The 21,586-nt window shown below is 33.7% G+C and overlaps 1 protein-coding gene across 3 annotated transcripts in view; it reads left to right on the forward strand.

The window, feature by feature from the left end:
• Positions 1-21,586, forward strand: part of LOC129974886 (serine/threonine-protein kinase unc-51-like) — a 103,004-nt gene that overhangs the window by 13,157 nt on the left and 68,261 nt on the right. For 2 of the 3 annotated variants that reach the window (XM_056087660.1, XM_056087663.1), the window contains exon 2: positions 21,081-21,173. In XM_056087660.1, coding sequence (XP_055943635.1) covers positions 21,081-21,173 — 93 coding nt within the window. Of the gene's footprint in view, positions 1-20,048; positions 20,159-21,080; positions 21,174-21,586 lie in introns of those variants that run through there. The other variant, XM_056087662.1, reaches the window with a different exon arrangement.

The following is a 21,586-nucleotide window of genomic DNA, read 5'->3' on the forward strand; positions in this document are numbered from 1 at the left end:
ACACCATATTTTGACGTTACGTGCATTCTGTTTGGGGTCGTTGTCCTACTGGAAAATGAAATTTTCATCTAAACCCAAATTTTTAACACTTTCCTTTTGATTGCTACGAAATACATAAAAAAAACATATCGTTTATACTGCCATCTATAATAATTAAATTTCCTACCCTGGATGAAGCCATGCAACCTGAAAGCATGACGGAGTCACCATCATGTTTAACTGTAGGACGTAAATTTTTTGGATCCAAAGCAGTATTAGGCTTTCTTCATACAGTACGATGGCTGTCACTGCCAAAAATGTTGAGTTTTCTTTCATTACTAAATATAGCTTTCTTCCAAAGGTTACTGGTCTTCAATTGATGAGTTTTTGCAAACTTGAAATGCTTTTTCTGAATTTGCAAGCTGGTGAACGGTTTCTCTTTAACAATGCGACTTTTATATCCAGCTTGTCTAATGGCATTTCGCGCAGTTTCAGCACCTACGCTTCTGCCAATGATTTGAAATGTTTCTGCAACAAGTTAGATGAACCATATAGTCGGAGCAATCTAAAGGAAAGTGTTCGAAATTTGGGTTTAGATGGAAATTCCATTTTCCAGCAGGACAACGACCCCAAACAGAATGCACGTCACGTTAAAATATGGTGCCTTTTTCATTGTAAACAGCAGTTACACACACCACCACAGTACCCCGACATCAATACCATTGAATATCTGTGGACCACAGTCGAAACAGTGGTTCAAAAACACAAAATTAGAAACAAAACCCATTTAAAACAAGTGTTGCAAGAAGAATGGGGTAAAATATCTTCATATATCACCAAAAATTGGTCGAATCGGTACCATGACGTTTAGAGGCCATTTTAAGAGCGAAAAGACATGCGACTTAATAGTGACAATTTGTTTCTATGCGTGATATTACAAAAACTTCATTGGCTAATTCTCAATTTTTTGAGGCAAAATTCTACATATGTTTATTTAAAATACTTCTGAAACTTTTCAATATAGAAGTTTTTCGTTGATTTTTCCTTATTTTTACTCTAACTTAAACCATTTGTTAAATGTAAAAATAAAAATGTTTGCAGTTCCCGGTAATGTGTTATTTACATTGAAAGTCGGATTTATCAAGTAAAAATAAGGTGTATTTTCAATTTTTTGAGCCACTGTATATCAAGAGATGTAATTGAAGGCCGCAGCCGAAGGCCATTGTACTTTTCTTCACTCTGCTGTATCACCCTGCTTGCACTTACCATTATGTCCATCAACACTTATCAGCAGGGTGATCGAGATTTTTGTTTTAAGGATGCCTCGTGTTTTTCATAAATGTACAAATATGAGATTCCTCTGTGGAGTTCACATAATAATGTTCACCGAGTAGCCTCCATCGATACTGTCGCTTCTGTTACTGTTAGTGGACACAGATTCGAGTAATCCTTGCTCTAAAAAACTATGGTTTCCTTTAAAGCTCAAGAGGTCATTAGTGCTCGTATTTGCTCTGCCGGTGCTCACACCTTATATTCGGCTGATCTATCTGATAAGACGATCCTTTCTTAGCTATCTCTAGTTGATAAGGGGGCATCTAATTAAATTAGATGGTAGGTGTGAACCACAGGTGTGTTCACACGGCAGTCAAACTTTTGTCCCAAAGTTCATTTCGTATAACTGATATATTATGATATCTCATCAGGTCATGGAAAAAGCGGCTTACGGTGTATTAAGTTAAAAAAAAAACGACAACCTTATATAAACTGTAGGAAATGTGCGTTACAGTTTTTCAAAGATTGTGAGCTACTTTGCCTTAGTTGAAATTAGTCTCGGGTGATTGAGTGATTGAAGGTGTGAGAGTCGGTGCCACCTGTTCAAATGTCCTCCCGTTCTATTATCGAGGATGACCTGGATCATTTTGGGGTCAGGAAACATTTTATTTATAAATCATGCCTTTAAAACCATTTTAAAGTGTACAGCACGATTAAGGTCGCGCTTTCAGTTTGCATTTCGATTTGTTATTTTTTGGTGATGAAAGAGAAAGTACTGGAATTGATATCGGAATATGGACTTAGGCCTTCCGCATTTCGAAAAAGCATGCTTGTATTGGTTCTTGTTAGCCGTTGAGCAAGGTTGCTTAAAAACGAAACGAACTAAAGGGTTTAAAATTTGGTGTGTGGCCATTACACCTAAATTGTAAAGGCCATACACCAACCTTTACAAATTGTAAAGGCCAGAATTTCTTATCGCTTAAAGTCCTTCTTTCGTTCGAAATGATGAGTAGAAGCCACAATGAGTTAAATGAATGGAATTATTTATCCTATGGTTTAAACACCAGAACAGTTGTGGATGTATATCATATTTTGGATGTGTTGACTGTCTGTTTATCTGTCCACGAACAAGTGAATGCGATAAAAAAAAAGGGGGCTCAGTGGCTTTTTAATAGAATTAGCTATATGGACGTGTGACTTTTATTGTCAAATTTTGCAGAAAGGCGTCAAAAAATGCGCACAGAACCTTTTTTCATCGCATTGTGAAGCACAAAACGCGCCATATCGTGGCTTTATTCGCCTCATGCTTTTTGCATCATCCCGCCTCCTTGTTTTTTTTAAGCTTTAGTGCTGCCCTGGTGTTGAATCGTGGAATACCACTGTTATAAGGAGCGAGCTGGAGTTGGTTGCCCAAAACTTCCTCGCATACTTTCTAATAATGGTGCTAGCCCAGAGAACGTCTGGCATGGCATTGGCGATAACATTTATGAAATATTAACCTTTGATGTGAATTTAGCACTTTTTTTCTTTCTGAATCTATCGTATGATCCGTGGTCAGTTTCTCTCTTTCTTTCTTTCTTTTTTTTTTTTTTTTTTTTTTTTATGTATAATCCCTGTCATGCAGTTAATAGTATTGGGAGATCGAATATTCGTTTTATGAACTTTTTTTCCCAATCGATCGAAACTGAAGTTTGACAGTAAACTATATTTGTAGCTACAAAATCCCATATCAAATTTGACATATTTAAATCATTGGATTCTTAAGTTAACGCGCTGATATGTTTTTGAAAGTACAGACGACTGACCTCCTGTTGTACTTGGTTCAAAATTCGATAGATGCTACACTATGGATATTAAATCTGTCTATCGAATTTTATTTATCTAGGATTCTTTTTATATTTATCGTATTATATTCGAATATTCAGACATATAGATGTGGGAACTGCTAACAGTTCCTATATCCTGTATGGCGCCATGTTGCGTCATTGATCACATGATGCTTTCCCGCCATAATTGGCAGTCGAGAACTTGACGATGAGGCGTACCGCTCACGCTCATGTATCTTTTTATGTTAGTTTAGTAATGTTTTGTCCTTTTAGTCTTAGTAAATGTATTTTGCATATTAACGCTAGTCGTTGTTTTTATTTTTGTTACTGACAGATGAATAAAAATGTGTTTTTCGAACTCGGATAGGTCTAAAAATGGAGATTCCTCAAAATACCTAGGTCAACATTTTTAATGACTATAGTACTTTCTCTGTACCTTAAATACGAGAAAGTGAAAGGAACAGAATTAAACAGAACATATTGTATTAATAAACGAGAAAGTGGAGGGAAGGACACGCCTTTTCGTTTTATATTGTTCTGTAACCGAATTGACAACGGTTAGATTTTCCGGATGTTTCAAATAGGGTCATAACAATCTCTGGCCGCCTTTTCATGATTTTAAAACCACGGTATAGAGTTGCAACAGCCGACAACCATTTCATTCAGCAGCGGTGTGGAAATCATATTGGGAGCGTGTTGTAATTCGGAGGTGACACGCTCCTTTGGCGTGTTTGACCGCGTTATCTTCTCCGTAGAAGTGTCAACAAGGCAGACAAAAATAAAAGCAAAACAAGGGCGTCTGTTTATCTGTTTTCAGAATGTTCCCCAAATAAGCCGTGCTTTCGTTTTTTATGGATGTTTGTTTATTTCTGCAAAACGTTCTGCGCGCTTCTCATCGCTTAGCCGCGTGTTCGTCGAAGGTTGATTTCGAATAAGATTGAGAAGTTTTTTCCTCCAAAAATTTTATTTTGAATTTTTGTGCGTAATGCCGCGTACGGTATTTTAAAATTAATTATTATTTTTTCTTTTATTTTATTTCTTACCTTTGGATTACGAGTTTTTTATTGGGGCCTCGAGGTCTGAAATTTTTTTTTTGTTTTCGGATATTTTGTTTTTAAGTTTCTTTTGATATACAAGGATCTTGCATTCGAAAATAAATAAATAAATGAAATGATATCAGCAATCGTTTAAATTTCGAAGCGTTATTCTTAAAATTATTATTATTTTATGCTTCCAAATTCACTTGCAAATCAGTGTAATCTTTTTTTACCCCCTTATTTGGTTTTCCTTATTACTTAAGACGCTTTAAAAAATTTTGTACTTGTTTTGCCATTTTGATTAAAATTATTCTCAAATTTAATTATATATAATATTTAAGATGCTCCACAAATGATTGCTATATTTTTTTCAGTTACTTGTAATATTTGTTTATGTGAAAACTGCTTATACATATATGAAATTAAAATGAATATAAAATAAGTGGTTTTAAAAGTGGGGTGGAGGTAAACTCATCCTCTAAACTGATTTTGTGTGAGGGCGCTACAAAATTTAATTTAGTCCTGGGTTTTATTTGCGTCGTCTTGCTGTTAATCAATAAATTTTGGAATTTTAAGCGTTTATTTAATGTGTGTTCGTTAAGCTTTTAAGATGATGAGTTAATAAAGAAAATGAACCAATATGAGAATTAATATTGGTTTCGAAAACTAATTCATTTGAATTCGTCTAGTGAAATTAATTTGTTTTTCATACCGTGTTTTATAATTACATTGTGGGTGTAGTACCAATCAGTAGATTTTCGTATATGGTTTTTAATTGTAAATAAATAAATAATAATAAAAACCTTTCTTGCATTATTTAAGATTCTGCTTTCTCTGATATGTTTCAGGCTTCATGTTTGTAATTCATTAACTTATAAAAATATAAATAGTATTGAATTACGAAAAATAAATATTGGAGAAAATTTTTAAAAACACACTTTTATTAATATACCTAAGTGTGAAATTGTTCTTCATATTAAACCTTTTCTGCGTTCTCGTCTTAATTTATAAAACATTATTATAAATGCTGAAGAATTGTGAATAGATTTCAATCCCGAATCCTCAAATTTAATGCTAGCATTTGTACGTCACACGTATAAATATTAATATTGGTAATAAGTATTAGTACACCTTTAAATATACTAGTATTATTCCATACATTGCACGCATGGGATCGAAAAATGTAATTCAATTATGAAAACATTAAAATCATTCATAGAGGTTTAGAATAATATGTGATAACTAGCACACTAAGTAATGAGCAATATATATATATATATATATATATATATATATATATATATATATATATATATATATATATATATATATATATATATAATATAAATATTCCATCTCTACAAAAAATGAAGCAAATTAAGTTAAATAAAAAAATATTTCGAATTGATTTCCGCACATTATCTCTGTGTACGTAGTATTCATTCTTACCATTACTTAACAATTAATTTTAAACAGCGATAGGCATATAATTCCAGTTGGAAAAATGCTTTTAAATGGCGAGAAGAATTATATTTTATGTTGTTTCAGTTGATAAATGAACTTCTGAAAAAAAAAGTATGAAGTTTAAATTATCATATAGTTACGCTGTCTGTCCATAATATTTTAAACTACAATCCCATAAAAGAAAGCTCGATTCTTCTGCGGACAAAACGGGTCGAACGTTTTAAATATCATTATTCTAACCAATTTTGAACTAATAAATAAATCAACGAGCTACATTTCCTCAAGGAACCGTTGATTGTCCTAAAATTAAGAAACTCGAAGTATCGTAATTTTCTCAATTTTTTCGAAATTTAACTATGATTTTAATGTAGTGGCAATGTTCCGAATTTCTTTCATCTAGTTCACTTCTTTTTTTTTTATGTCATGTACACGCAAAGCGACGTTGTGCTTGAAATATTTTTTGATATTTGCATGAGTGCTTGGCAGAGTCTGACAGTCATCAAAATCTCTAGGTAAAAATTTTATAAATAGATATGTTTATTTCCTCAACCTTTTTTTTTTTTTGTCTGTTTGTCGTTCCATGAAAGTTCCAACGCAGTTAAAAGCTGAATAAATGCGTATCTGATTTTGGAAAATATTAATATAGGATAATCGATTCACGAGATGCCATTATCGTGAATGCCGAATCCATTGTATGCATCTGTTTGTATATCCCCACGTTTGAAAATAGAACTGTGACGGCGCATTTCGTCTCTCGCTCTCTCTTTTCCCTTTCCCTTTCCCTTCCGCTTTTACCATTATGCAATCGAGAGATTCTCTTTTAGATAAGATTCCAATTGCAGCCGGGAAAAGTTTCAAAGGTCGCGAAGTGAATTTGTCGAGCTATCGCTTTCGGTAAAGACTTTCTTTTGACTATTTCTGTCGGACGTGCATGTTGTTTCCGAGGTCTTCCAAATCTTTTTGGAAGAAAAATTCGAATTCTGGTTTCATTCCTACTCTTCCTTCATTTAGTTCTTCATCCAATACATGAATCTGCTCTTGCTTTTGAAGTCTTGAACATTGGAACAACCTCATTCAGTCAGTGGATTTGGTTGCCTTCACCTTTGCGGGCTCGGAGTCACGCGATTTCTTATTTTCCTTTCCCACTACGAGTATTTTTCGCTTTGGAATATAATACAATTTCAAAATTCAGAAATGAAAAAGAAATTTAGACATTATTTTTCAAAATCAATCATAAATTAAGTCATTTTTATAGTAGAGGAAGGTGTGAATCTTCCTCCTTAATTAGATTTGTGATTTGATATGAATGACGTTAATGAGTGTTTGGCCAAAAGCTCAGAGATGTTTGAGCGAATCACTAATGTAGAAGCCAGGCACCTCAGACCCAGATTCGCCAAGCGAAGAACAGTTTCTAGCTAGACAGGTGGTCTCAGGCAAACGTTATAAATTGTGGAGAGAAAATTCCTAATGATAAGCGCATTCTAATAAAGAGTCAAGGTGAAGAATTTAAAAAAAAAAATGCTTCCCTTGGAAACATTTTACATATTACTTTTCCAGATTGTTTCCTCTCAAAAATAACGGTGTGTTGTGCTACTTGAAAGCAACAATTCGAGTTCTATTTCTTCCACCTATATGCAACTGATTTTGCTTGCGAGCCTTTCCCTCCCCCTCTCTAGTGTAATCGTGTCGTACCCCTCCTCTTAGCTTTTTTATGAAACGGCCTTTTGTTCTGTTGGGGTCAATACCTTCCTTCCATTTGCTTCCACCGCTACTACACGCCAATCGAGGGCTTCGTTTCGGGGCGCTGAAATCGGACGAATTCACGCCTCATCGACATCACCAGTTTTCCTTTACTCTTGCTATTCCTTACGAATTTAAAAATGAACAGGAATAAGGATCGTGACGATTGCAGTTAGGTTGGAGAGTACAGTAATGGATGATGTATATTTATAACTGATTATATGTTGTTAATTAGCCATTTCTCTTTCTTGTTATATTTCCTTTACTAAATCAAATCTATATGCAGCTTCCTATTCAACTATTAATACGCTGATGCTTTTAGGCCGGCGTACTTTGCGTGTAAAAGTGAAACGAATCTATGAAAGTTGTTTTTTGTTGAATAGGTACTTACTAAGAAATGTTTTTCAGAATTTTTACTATATTTTGAATTCATCAAAATTTGAAAGTTTTTCTCAAAGGCTTTTGATCGTGTTTTTTCATGGAAACCATTTTTATCCCACCTTAAATTTTAGAAGACTTAACTTTTCAGCGATGCCAACTTTGTTTCTATGTAAGGCCTCAATAAATTTATAAAGATGTCTGAAGGTATATTTTGCTATTTGATTTCAGTGATTGAATTAAACTACAATGAAGAGTAGGTGTTTAAAAATGATATAAAGATAGATGAATCAATCCTAAAAACTATTGCTGGTACTGGGGAGCTGTTTGGAATTCGCGCAATTCTTTTATCTACCTGTTAGACCTGAAAAATGAGTATCTGCGACATGACAGTTGAATTACGCATGATGATAGTGAGAAGGTTAAATATTGATTTTATGTTTCTATGTTCTTTAAAAATGTAGCCAGGGGCGATTCAAGCATGTTGGGAGTCGTGCGCGCTAAAATTCTTTGGGGCCATCTAAAAGACTCCCAGATATGGATTGATAACTTCCGACTTCTAAAACATTATATTTTAAATTGATCTCGCATATTTTAATTCATTATAACTATTTCTCTTGCTAATATGATAAATTTTCCCTTCAAATTTATGGAAATTCAGTAATCTGATGTCACAATCAATCAAGGGGAAAAAAAAAAAATGAAAATCAAACATTGTGCATTTCTCTTTTCCTAATACATCCTAAGTAATATAGAAATTCTAATTAAAATTAAATGAAGATAACGAAATTATTATTTTGCTATCTGTTTAGTAAAATTGTGAATATTAGTAAAATTTTATTTGTGAATGTATTTAGAGTAGCTTCGAAATGTATTCAATTTTATTTCTTTTCTGATTGATCATTGAGCGTTGTGCAAGTATAGAAAAGGAATTCCATGAAATATATTCGGATAAATAATATTCGAATGTACAATCATGCATTAAATAAGACTTACTTTATTTCTTCTATTCTGCAGCAGAAGAAAAAAATGATTTGCAAGCGAATAACTTATGAATTTAGGCCTCGAATGAACGAGACATCAAAATCTATTCTGAATGGGGTTCAAAATGACAGATCCGTCCCAAAATAGCTCTTTTGTTGCTGTAAAACGCAACAATACAATTAAACTAAACCAAACCAAGCCATTGAAGGGAATATATTTTAAGTAATATTTAGTAATTCTTTTTCCCTAGAATCAGCGTTGCTATTATTTGAGAGAACTGGCTTGCAAATAAAATCGGATGTGTGAACAAAATTTGAAGGGTGGGTGTAAGATCACGAGATTAAAAAAAAAAAAGTTTCATTTCGGGGAACTTTTCCAACGCTGGTATCTTCCCGCGGGCCTAGTGCTCCAAGCCTTTCAAATCGCGCATGGATGGAGGAGGTTTTCGTATGGGGTGATTGCCTATTAATCAGCGTTTATCAAGTGCCTTGATTTCTCGTCCTGCCGGTCACTCACAGAAGCAGCGTCTGGACTGCCCTTTTACGACCTCCCCGTGAATCCCTCTTTTGTTTCGTCGTTAAATTTGGTGATTTACGTCTGGAGAGGAACAATCGCAGACGCTGTAAAGCTGTCACTTCGGCGATCTGAATTTCCTTTTCAGGAAGCATTTTTAGCGCGGTGCATCTGAATAAAATCGTGCATGCATTTTCTGTTGTTTACTTGAATTTCTCTGTCACGAATAAATCAGTATAATGCGTAGGGGTCATGGAAACACTTAGACTTGTCTGGCTGTTTGATTTCAGTTGAAATTCTTTTATTTATTTTTTATTTTATTTATTTATTTTGTGATGCTTGCAAAACCATTTCTACAAGTTATTGGAAAGCAGTTCGAAGTATCACCTCTGAAATGGTTGGATTGAGAGCAGAGGGAACGGTGATCACTTCTTCCGAAATTTATTTGCATCATTTGTTTAAAATCTGAAACGGATGCCCTGTGCTAGTCGTCAGTATTTCTTGCTTTGTTTTTATTGCTGTGTTTTTAAATTTGAATTTTTATTGAAATGAGGAAATTGAATGAAATATTTTCTTACTTCTTAAACTATTTGAATTTCTGATTTAAGGTCATCTTTTATATTGATCAAGAATACAGTTATCTTAAATTGAAAAAATTTGTTTTTCGATTATAGGATTTCTTTCTTATGGGAGCAGAACAAAGGAATGAGCGCACGATATCACTGTTTATATATTTTGTTTAACGTATGTTTCCCGATTTTTGAGTTAAAATTTATTACTCAGTTTTAACATAGTTTTTATGTAGATATGTGCCGGATTCGGAACCAAATCCATCTAGGGGCTGATGGTGTTATCGCATTGACATGCTTGCCAATATACGAACTCAAAAAACATCTCGATAAAGGTAAATAATTCTGGTATGGGGTCTGGTCTCTTAGCATTAAAATTATAATTTAGCTTGAAATGTTTGTTTCAGTGGTTGGGCAAAAAAGCGTTTGAAATTGCGTACTCGGTTTTTTTTTTTTTTTTTTTTTTTTTTACTGTAGTTACGCTCTTGTGCGATATTCTGGAAAAAAATTCTGTTCACTCATACCATTGATGTCCTTAAACACATTTTTTTAGGAAGTGTGGAACAAAATTTCAAGGAGACGATGCCTGCTGGATGAGTTACTTTGCTCGTGTGCACACGGAGGGATCAAAACTTCCTTTAGATGGATTTCGTTCAAAATTTGCCAGAAATCTACAACTTTGGTGCTCGTGCCTTATTATGATTAATTAATCTCGTCAGAATTTTGAGCCACCGTGCTCATAAGCAAAGGTTGCGCGTTACTTTCTCTCTTTACACGAGAAAGTAAAAAATGGCAAATCGGTATAGCTAAAGTTTGATGAATTTTGTTATTTCGCAATCCCTCCTCAAATGAAATTTTCCCAAGGAGAATTATTCTGAAAATGGCGTAACCTCTTATGCCTCGCAAGGAAGACTCTTTTATTTAAACTTTTGTCTTGTGGGAAATCCAGCTGGTGACTTGAACCGTGACATCCCATCACTCGGTAAGCGTCTTACTGGGCGTTTCATCCCCACTAATGACTTCGCTTATTTTTAATTGACACTCATCTGCGAGAGGCTCTTTCGTGTTGCAGGTCACTGACCGAAGCGTGCCCAGATGGAAACAACGTTTCTCGTCCCTTCAAACCCGTCGTTTCTACCGTTCATTTGCTTTTAAATTATTATTTCCACTTTCAGCGATGTCATTTAGATGAGCAAAATTTAATTTTATTTTCTCTTACATTTACTCTAAAAGGACTGCAGTAAGTTTTACTCTCTATTCTGAGATATTTTTTTCTTCGAATTTAAGCAGGATTTTTTTTTTTTTCTACCATCATATGCAAAACATTTTATTTTTCTTAGTTGCATTTTTTTTTCTTTTAAATTTTTATTTGCTCATTATTTTTTTTCTTCATGAGCACAACAGCTCCTTGCAGATCTTGGCTGCCTCAACTACGCGCACTTTCCACCGCTTTCTATCCCCCGCAACTCCCTTCCAATTCTTTATCCTCAGAATAATCAAGTCTCTCTCCATATCATCCAGCCATCTAGTTGGAGGTCTTCCTCTGGCCCGGGATCCCATAGGATTTTTAAAAGTGGATATTCCGAGGGCACTGTTTTCAGGGCTTCTCCAGATACGACCGAGCCATCGTAACCTATGGCTCCGGATCACCAGTGTTATCTATGACTGTCTATAGTTTGTATAATTCAAAATTGAATCTGGTTCGCCAACATCCTTTCTGAAGTACTGGGCCAAAGATAGTTCTAAAGATCTTTCTTTCGAATATGTTCAGAGAACGCTGAGTGTCCAAGTTCCACTTGCATAGAGCACTACAGGCATAGGTCTTATAAATCCTTAATTTAGTTTTTCGACTGATTAAGTTGGATCTTAGTTGTTCTTTCAGTCCAAAGAAACATTTATTAACCATTTTTATTATGCAATCAATTTCTGCTCTGAGTTTATTATTGTCATTAATCATTGTGCCAAAATATTTGAAATGGTCGACTTTTTCGAAGCTATGACCATTAATACACTGAGGAACACTGTGATTTACAGTTGGGAATTTCATAAATATGGTTTTATCTTTGATGGTAAGGTCCATATTTGAGGCAGAAGTTTTCAAAGCTTGAAAGGCCTCTCTCACTGCCCTTTCTTCTTAGCTGACTTACATATGTGGAATTCGTGATTAATTGAAATATTGATATTCATTTTTCTATTATGATTCACCTAATTTATTTTTATAAAAAGCCCTTTTATGCGAAATGTATCATGTTTATTGATAATCATGCTTGCTATGATGATTTTACTTTCTCGTATACGAAGCTAGTATTGTAAGCGTCAAAAAATTCGAACTCATGAGATTTTGGCGAATCTCCACCTTTTAAACCTCTTAGTTCTAAAAACGCATTTTTAGAAAATATCTTTCTGCTTGTCTGTCTCTAACAAAGATAACTCACAAACGCTTTGAATGGATGGAAGAAATTTGTTATTTATATTGTCTTTACACTAAATTTATAGATTTTATCAAATTTTGAGTAAAATCTATTCAGTGAAAGCTTGTCTGGTCAGCTCTTCGAATATAAGTTAACACTATAACTACAGAACGCAGAGAGCTAGATGGATAGAATTTATTTTACAGATTTAATATTTCTATTGTCGACAGCTTTTAACATTTGATTCAAACCCAACCTGTCGGTCAATACTTTTAGAAACTTGTAATCACGATAGCTCAAAAACCCTATGACTAAAATAAAACCAATTTGGCATGGGATTTTCTGACTGCAACTGTAGTTTTGTGTCAAATTTTGGTTTCAATCGATTGGAAACAACGCGTTTAAAATACAATTTCGATCTTTGGATAGGATATACCGCATGGCAAAAATTAATCAAGGGAAAAAAAAAAAAAAAAAAAAAACACCCAATGATTACACGATAGATGAAGTAAAAATGCTGAATGCACGCCAAAGGTTTATATTTCATTGTTTGAGTCATAATATACAATGAATAACTCGCCATGCAAGGCATTCTCTGTCTTACTCAAGTCCACAATTGTTTGAGGACCTCTCCCCTTAGGTTTTTATTCTTTAATTACGATTCACCCTATATAGTCAACATCATAATTTTGCACACCTGTGTTTACTGCGATTATCGACCGCGTGTTCTCCTCTACTCCTGTGTCGTTATGTTTATTTGTCTTGTGAAATATGCATGATTTTTAGGGAAAAATGCGAATGCGGCAAATTGAATTCACGCATTTAACGTAGCTGGTTTTCACGGAAGTGAAAACCAGCTTTGCGCTCGATCATTTTTCTGGAAGCATTAAGTTTTCGTCCCATTTTTACTGCTCCGTCTTATAGAAGTACTTTTACATTGAAGATGCTTAAAATAACTTTTTTGGACTTAAATGTCTTAGTACACTTAACACAAACAAATTGCAACGAATATTTTTCATGTAATTGACATTTAGACTAAAAAATTTTTTCTCTTGTTTTGTTGACTTGACTTATCCTATGTCTTACGTTAGAGCAGACTACTATAAAAATAAAATAAGTTAACTAACAACATTTTATTTAAAATTTTTGATATTAGTTTAATAGTAGCTGGAAACCCGTCTGTTCCTTTAATCCTGGTCTTTTCTCATATGCCTTTATGCTCTTTTTCTGTAAATTTTGCTACTAACTTTCTTGATCGAACACAAATCTCCTTATCAAATTATAAATCTTTGAAATCTTGCTTGTAAATAAACTTTTCAAAAACTCAAATCGTTCTGTGAATTGAAACCCTTCATTTTTGCTTTATTGCACCGCAGAGTGAACTAATATTCGATATAGACACAGTCGAGACTACTGTTATCTACGCTTCTACTCTATTCGCTCAACATTCGAAGCATGATATTTTCTTTCAACCTTAATTCTTATATAATGTTCTTTAAGTACTCTTGTCTTCGCCAGTTTCCTTTCAGCATTTGTTTTTGTGGATTCTCGCTGTCTTCATTTTTGCATTCTGGCTTTTCTCTCCCGAACAGTTTCGTGATGTCTTCTCTTTTGCATGTTTCCATGGTGAAGATTTTCCTAAGGAAGCATGCTTCTTGGAGGCGCGTTTCGAAATTCTATTTTTCTTTATGCGTAAAGGAACAGGATGAGAGGATAGGAAATCAGTAAGACAATGACAGTCATTTATGTGTTCTGATTAACAACACGAAACAAACAAACAAAAACTTTTGGAATAATTGGGCACTTTATATAACTTAAATCTAAATTAATTTCCTCATTTTCATCTTTAACTATTCCATGTTACATCATTCTAAAATTTTCTCTCATTTCTTCATTCAAATATCATTTTTTTTATTTAATTATTTCTTTAATTTCCTTCCCCCCCCCTTGATTTTCGTTTTACTGTAAAAGAAATTCTATCTCGTCGAACAATAATCCCAAAGACTTCCTCTGTCTCTTTATATACATTAACAGCCATGCGTAGCTCTAATTTTGAATTATATCTGTTCCGACCTCAATAAGTTATTTATTCACCTTTTCTTTAGTGCCTTCTTCCCGCCTGTTTTAAATACATCTGACCGAGCATTGATGTCGCAAATGGATGCAAACAAGCGTTGTTGCAGATTCGAAACGAGAGTGAATGATATTTAGACATGTAATATAAATTATGCTGGATAAAGACAGGTTTTCACGATAAAAGAAAAATGTCATATAAAAACGAGCAGAATTTTTTTTTAAAGATGAAAATAGCTTTTATAAATAGATTTTCTTTTTTTCGTAACAGCACTGAATATTATTGCAATAGATAATTTTGTTTACTACTACGTAATATACGTTTTTGTAAGAATTTAATTTTAATGGATTTCTTTTTTCCTTTTTCATTCCTTTTCCTGTGTTTTGTTAATGAAGTTGATCTAATTTTGATTATAAAATTAAAATTGACAATAAGCATGATATCACTGAATTGCCATTTGAAAACTTACAACATTGTATAAAAATATGTTGCATACCTTCAAAGATTTTTTTTCTTTTTATTGCTTTATTTCCTCGAGCTTGTACAATTTTTATTTTTAAAATTGAGCTAATTTATCCGTCTGTTAAAAATTGTGAAGTCTTAAGGCAAGGTACTGTCATGAATATGAATTGGAATTGATAGTTAGAAAATGTTCATGTTTTTGCATGGAATTGGAAAATGGCAAATTTGTGCATGTTAGATTTTCTTTGTTTTCGAGGACTTGATCTTATATATATAATAAAGGTTAAACACTTGCCCTGGCAAATTATTCACGGATGCGCATGCCTCTGCAATTTGCAATGAGGCCACTCTGATTTGTAGAAAGGGGAAGATTTATAACTTCTAAATGAATTCATTTCCGACCTGAGACTGTGCTTTAGCAAACAATCTCAGCCGCGAACTTCATTTTTATTTCTGTGATTGACTGTCGACATCTCGGTGGCGATTTTGTGATAAAAGCAGTTGAACTTGCGCGGCACACCTCTCCAGTGGCGAAGAATTTTCTGGATTTATGAGCGAAAATTGCCAGCCCCTTCAAAGTCTTTTCATTATTCGACATTAAATTGTTTCCAATAACGTATTGGTTCAATTCGATAACGTTGTTCGAATTGTTTCCAATAACGTTGCTTTGCCTTCACTAAATGATCGTGCATCTGACAAAGATCGAGTTCGGGCTACACGCAAACGCGCGTCTTGATCGCAGGGCCTGGCGTTTCCTTCCGCGGTCATTTGCGAAATGGCAGATATGACAGCGATGCGGATTGGGTTACCAGGTGTTGCAAAAAAGAATAGTCTTCCTGCTTAGTTTTGACATAGTTAGTGGTGCTGCGTTTTATCAGCTCATATACGTTTGGACAAAAGGTTGATTTCTCGCTGAAGCATTTGTTTGGTTTACTAAACGTAACAGGATTATTTTAATGTTATTCTTTTGACGCCTTTGTCTGTGATCTGGCCTACTTCGCTGTTTCATAAAGTATGTTGTCAGAGACTGTAATAGTATTTGGACGGACTTTTTATTTTTATCATCATAACATTTTCAATATCTGTTTTCAAAAAATTTCTTTTCTTATAATAAGAAATTTTTTCTTCTTCTTTATATTTCGATAAGATGTTTTGAGATAAAATGTTTGCCACAGGTTTGGTGTGCATAATTTTTTAAACTTTTAAACGTTCTAATCTTTAGTAGAATTTTCTTACTAAAAACTCATAAATTAAAATCTAACGTATATCTTTTTGTTCAAATTTGATATAATTTCTCATTATGTTTCGCAGTTTCTGAACTAGGAAATAAGCAATCTATTCATTTAGAATTCTGTATTTATTTTAATGCTTCACAATGGTAAAAAATAAAAAAAATAAAAAAAAATAAGACAAACCCCATACCATTTACCAGTGGAACCTCAAAATACAAAATTAGATAGAAATAGCTCATTTTTTTTAGCTTGGGTAATATATTTCTTAAGCTGTCTCCAAAAGTTTAAGAGAATCAAGTGATAAACCTCTTTACCTTTGCTTTAAACCTTTTTTTAGCCTTTCAATTTTTAAAAAATGAACTTTTGTCATTTAAGTGGTATATTTTGGAGCTTTAAAAAAAACGTAGTTTATACCTTACATTATTTTCAATTCCAACGTCATTTTATGAGATACTCATCTCTACAGGCAGTTTTCATCTTTCAGGCGAATTTGTTTTATTAGTCCAATCATTTTTTCCCCGTTTCTTTATCATTATGATCTCGAAGGGAGCGTTGTCTCTGCAACTGGGTCACTCTGTGTTTTGTTTTGGAATGTAATTAGCTTCCCTCTGATACTCTCTGATGGAATGACGCTCGTCGCCGCTGCCCAAGCTGTGAGTGATCCGTATTTAATGACAGGTTCAACGCATCCAGGTGTGCACTCAACTTGAATGGAAATGGACTAGGAAGTATTAGTTATTGTGTCATCTGAGTCTCTCTTCCGCTTCAGACTTCTGAACTGTTGGTTCGCCCCTTAAGGCGATGGAGTGCGCCAGCTGATGCAGAGGTTAAAGCTTTGTGTTTCTGTATGTCGAGAAAGGCGAGGAAATGTCTGCCAAGGAAAACGAGAAAAGGCGGTGTTTTATGGAATTTTGTGTCGAGATTATTCTTTATAACTTCTTTTTAGATTATTCTTATTTCGAAATAAACAAGTATTATGTTGAAATTTGGCTCCTTTTATTGTTGAAAAAAATGCTGAATGCAATTTTTGATGAATTTTTTTTTTCGATCTAGTTTTATACTGAAAAGTTCAAATTGCGCAAAAGTCAGTAGAAAGTCAACCATAAAAGCAACCAGTTATTTCAAGATATTAAGTTTTTATTAAGAAAAGAGAGGGGGGGGGGAGGAGGGAATTCAACGTAATTATAGTGTTTTAAAGTATGTGACTTCGTTCGAGTAGTGCTTTTTTGAAAAAGTGTCTTAAATCATATTTTATTTTTGATTAAAATGGATTGAAAGAACACCTGTGAACCAAAATAATATTATTTAAAAGCCAAAAATAGTTTGGAAAGTGAATTTTTTCTTCTTTTTTTGCTAAAAAACAAAACTCATCTGTTTTAGAAGTGCATGAAACGATTCGTTCCGAATCTAAGTAAGTGTTATTTTTCTTAATTGCTGTAATTTAAGAAATATACTTTATATGCAGCATTAAAATTGCAAAATATTTTAAAATTAACTCATTACTTATTTTGTAGTTCAGTAACTACGGAGCGTATTGATAAATTACTATACTGAATCTGAATGAAAAATATGCATACAATTTTAATTTATGACATTTTTTAAAAAGATTTTACCAATATTTAAAATGTGAAAAAAATTGTATTTAAAGATGTAAAACATATATTAATGTTTATATATACATAATTTAATTTCCCAAGGAAAGAACATAGAAATTGAATTAAAAAAGTTTTATAAAGAATGCTTCTGAGATTAAAAATATTCAATTTTCACTAAAAAGCAACTTTTTAACGTAATCACTTGACTTAAATTCGTTTCTATATATCTCATTTAGTTTTAAACTGTAAATATTCGCTGCTTAATTTGTTTACTTCGTAGCTAATGACAGAGATTTCGCATTTCTGCAATGTTTTGTTTAGTTTAGTTTCGATTATGCCCTGATGAGAAGTTAGACGGTACTCCTTCGGCGTTTCATTCCTCTGAGTCTTGTTGAGGACGACAGGCAACCTTTCTTCAAACATTCCGTGCCATAACAGTGAAAAGATATTTGGTTGTCGACACACGGCGGATTGGGGGGGGGGATTCAGTTTCGAACTTGGAGACATCCTAAACCGTTTTTGTCATCCTTCGTATTCGACTTCACTCAAAATCTGATATAAATTTGCAAATTTGGTTTTAAAAGCCGTATACCATATATTTCATCTGACTAGCTGAAAGCGTTTTTGAGTTGCTTTTGTAACAGACAGGCACGTATAATTCCAAAAAGTGTTCAAAGTCTCGAGTTCGAATTTATCCATTTTGCTCTTTTCTTTTTGCAGTTATCGCGTAAACTGATATTCCAACAGTGGGATAGACAGACTTCCTTTGAATGGATTCTGCTCAAAATGTGATCGAAATCTGAGAATTTGGTTTAAAGACCGTATTCCAAATTTCATCCGTATAGTTCAAAACGCTTTTGAGTTATATTAGTCACCTACATAATATCAAAACTTTTTTTTAACTCAGGGAGGTCTAAGATCTAAGATTAATTACTAATCTTTCAGGTATGGTTCTTGGAGTACCTTTCTCCTTTGAACTGTGAGGCACTGCTCTCCATTATGATGAATCGATATGAAGGTACATCTGACGTTTGCACTCTTTGTAGGATGTATTATGTAACAAATAGACTGTTTTGAGTGGATCGATTCCTCCAGTTATTTCCGAAACTACACAGGACTGCCTCTGACAGTAGTGAAGGAATATTCCCTGACGATCATGAATCGGAAGAAATAAAAGCGAGCGATCCTTTGGGTTCCTGTTGTCTCCGGAGGATCAATAGTTGCCGTCTCTGTGTGGGAATGCATTAGAGAGTAGATCAATAAGTGGAGATGTTTCGCTTTCTTCAAGGTCAAGGTTTTTGCCGCCCAGGCTTTGATTTCAAAGATAACCTCGAAAAATTGGGCATATAGGAACGTGCCTCGAATTTTACATGTTTTGAAGGAGATGGGAGATAGCGGATAAAATTTGAAAATAAAACTTGCAATGTAACTTGCTTATCAAAACTAGTGTAACATAACTAGCTTAACATATTTTTTTCCTTCTTATGCCTAGTAAGATCCGTTTTCGGAGGACAAACACGCGAACACCGAAGGGAATAAGTTGTTGGACTAACAAACGATTGCAGATAAATAAAGCAGGATTAATCTTAAGAAAGGGTGGGGAGCTTATTCGCTTTTCAGGATGGATGCTCTTTCTTCCGATTTTAAGGATTCCACTTAAGTAATTAACATAACAAGGAAAGTGTATATTCAGTAGTTTTTAGTATGTTGACAATAAAGAATCAATATTAAAAAAAAACTGTGTTTCATATTTTTAAAAAAAATTCCTAAATGATTAATATTTAGATTCCGTTTCGTATTTGATGTCAAGTTTACATGTTATGCATCTTAGATGAGCATAAAAAAAATTAGTTTCGTGATAATCGATCCAAACAAGCGAATAAACATTTCCTCGGAGTGTTCGTGGAGTTTTCGGGTGTTTTATGTATTTTAGGCTGCTATACAGTAAAGTGAATGTGTATTACTTCAAAACTCAGAAGAGTTATAAAAGAAAAAAAGTGGCAGATTTGGTGCAGGAGTTCCTTCTTTAGGAGGTGTTGATTCTACCTTTGAAAACAGAGCTTGCTTAACATGGCATGTAGAAAAATTTTCCACCAAAGGCCAAAGGTTTTATGCAAGAAATACTTATATTTTTTCTATGTACAGCCTCAAAAGGTTTGCATATTTCTTGTATAAAGCCGAAGCCTTTGTTAATAGGCATGTAAGGTGTGAGGCAAACTCGCTTCTTTTTATCGTTATTGGCGGATAAACTTCCGCATGTGGTGTTGGCAACATGAGTAAGTGAACTGCTGAATGGTCTCAAAGGCGTTGAACTTCTCAGAATATCTGTACTGCACTGACTTTTGACTTACTTAATCTTCCATCGGGGAGACGGCATGGCAGCGTTTTATTTATAAAAGTTTTTGGATCGTGGCCATGCTCTTTTCCATTTACCAACGTCTACCCTGACGTTGCAAAATTTATTTAAACGGGGTCTTGAACAAACTATTCTTCTGCAGGCAAATCTTCTCCTGCGGTAGCAAAATTCACTTGCTTTGTTCTCGTTTCCGGAGGGACATAATTGGTAGCCCTGTTTTAAGAAGCATGCCCACTGATAATGATGACTTGAAGCTTTTTATAAATGTAAATAGAAAATAACTTATTTTTTGTAATAATTTGCGTTCCTTGAATGTGTTGTTCTTACATTTATGTCGATCGAACACCTTCAAAGTGACTTTTACTTGTGAAATGGATTTGACACCGGATTCAATAGTAGACGTATAACTTCCCTAGAAAAAGCTGGTATTCGAGCATTTTAATATGTATTTGAAATAAAAAAAGTACATGATCTTAAAAATGAATTATTAATTATTTATGTTTTCCTCTTTATGATTAGGCTAGATTGGAATTGGGAGGTTTGATATGGAAGCTTTCAATGTTGGCGAAGTGTTTTAGGGAAAAGTACACACCTGTTCGTATTCAAGATTCGAATTTCAGTTTTGAATATTCATGTGGGACATCTTGTAATTATAAAGGCAGAAATGAACGAAGAATGTCGATTCGAAACTGTAATCTATACCGTGTCACCATATTAATCTATCTCCGAGTTCGTCAGCATATCCACACTATATTATGAGAATGAATATGATCTTAATAAAGTTGTAATTTTTTTTTGTCATATCCTTGTTATAGGATAATAATTGTACGTGTTGGTTATTCACAGGAAATATCGCTATTAGACTAGAAATTTCATCGCTTTGTTACATATTTTGCAAACTATGAGAAGATGAAATTTTTTTAAAAACAACAGTTGTCTATTTTTGATAATTGCAGAATTCTGCGCTTTCTTAGTATTTTTATAGTTTAATGTGCTGTTATCATGTTCAGCTGTAATGATTTTTATTAACATTACCACTGTTTTCCTGCCCTTTGTCATGCATTGTATATTTACGTATTACAAAATAACATTTTTCAACAATCTTGTTCGAATTATAAATTGTCATTTCATATAAAATGGAATTTTTCTTCTAATTCTTTTCTTAATTTTCTTCTGCCCCCACCTTAGAATCATGACGATGTGGTGGCCATCAAGTGCATTAACAAGAAGAATCTCGGCAAGTCACAGCCGCTGATTGGCAAGGAAATTAAGATTTTACAGGTGAGTGATTTTGTTGTTTCTCTGGCGCTTTGCACTCGATAGTCTCCTCTCGACTAATTTTCCAGAAGCTGCAGCATATTGGCATTCTTGATCATTTTATTGTTGCAAAAAATAGCTGATTTTTTTCAATAAAAAATCAGTTTGGATAGTGTTTTTCTCTACTACTAATAATAATTCCCGAATTATAAAATTATATCTTTTATAATTATGCATTTATTTACTCTTGCCAGTGTGAAGGGTTAGAATGCGAATTGAACGCAGTTGAAGCGGGTTCATTTTATGTAATTGTATATCATTAACCAATTAACTGCGGTGTTTATTTTTAAAAATCTTCAAGCCCCCCCCCCTTTTAAATCAAATAATGACGCATATACATGTCTAACACAATACAAATGATCCCACTGTAAATTCTG

This window comes from Argiope bruennichi, chromosome 7 (genome assembly GCF_947563725.1).
Source record: "Argiope bruennichi chromosome 7, qqArgBrue1.1, whole genome shotgun sequence".
Classification (NCBI taxonomy): Eukaryota; Metazoa; Arthropoda; class Arachnida; order Araneae; family Araneidae; genus Argiope; species Argiope bruennichi.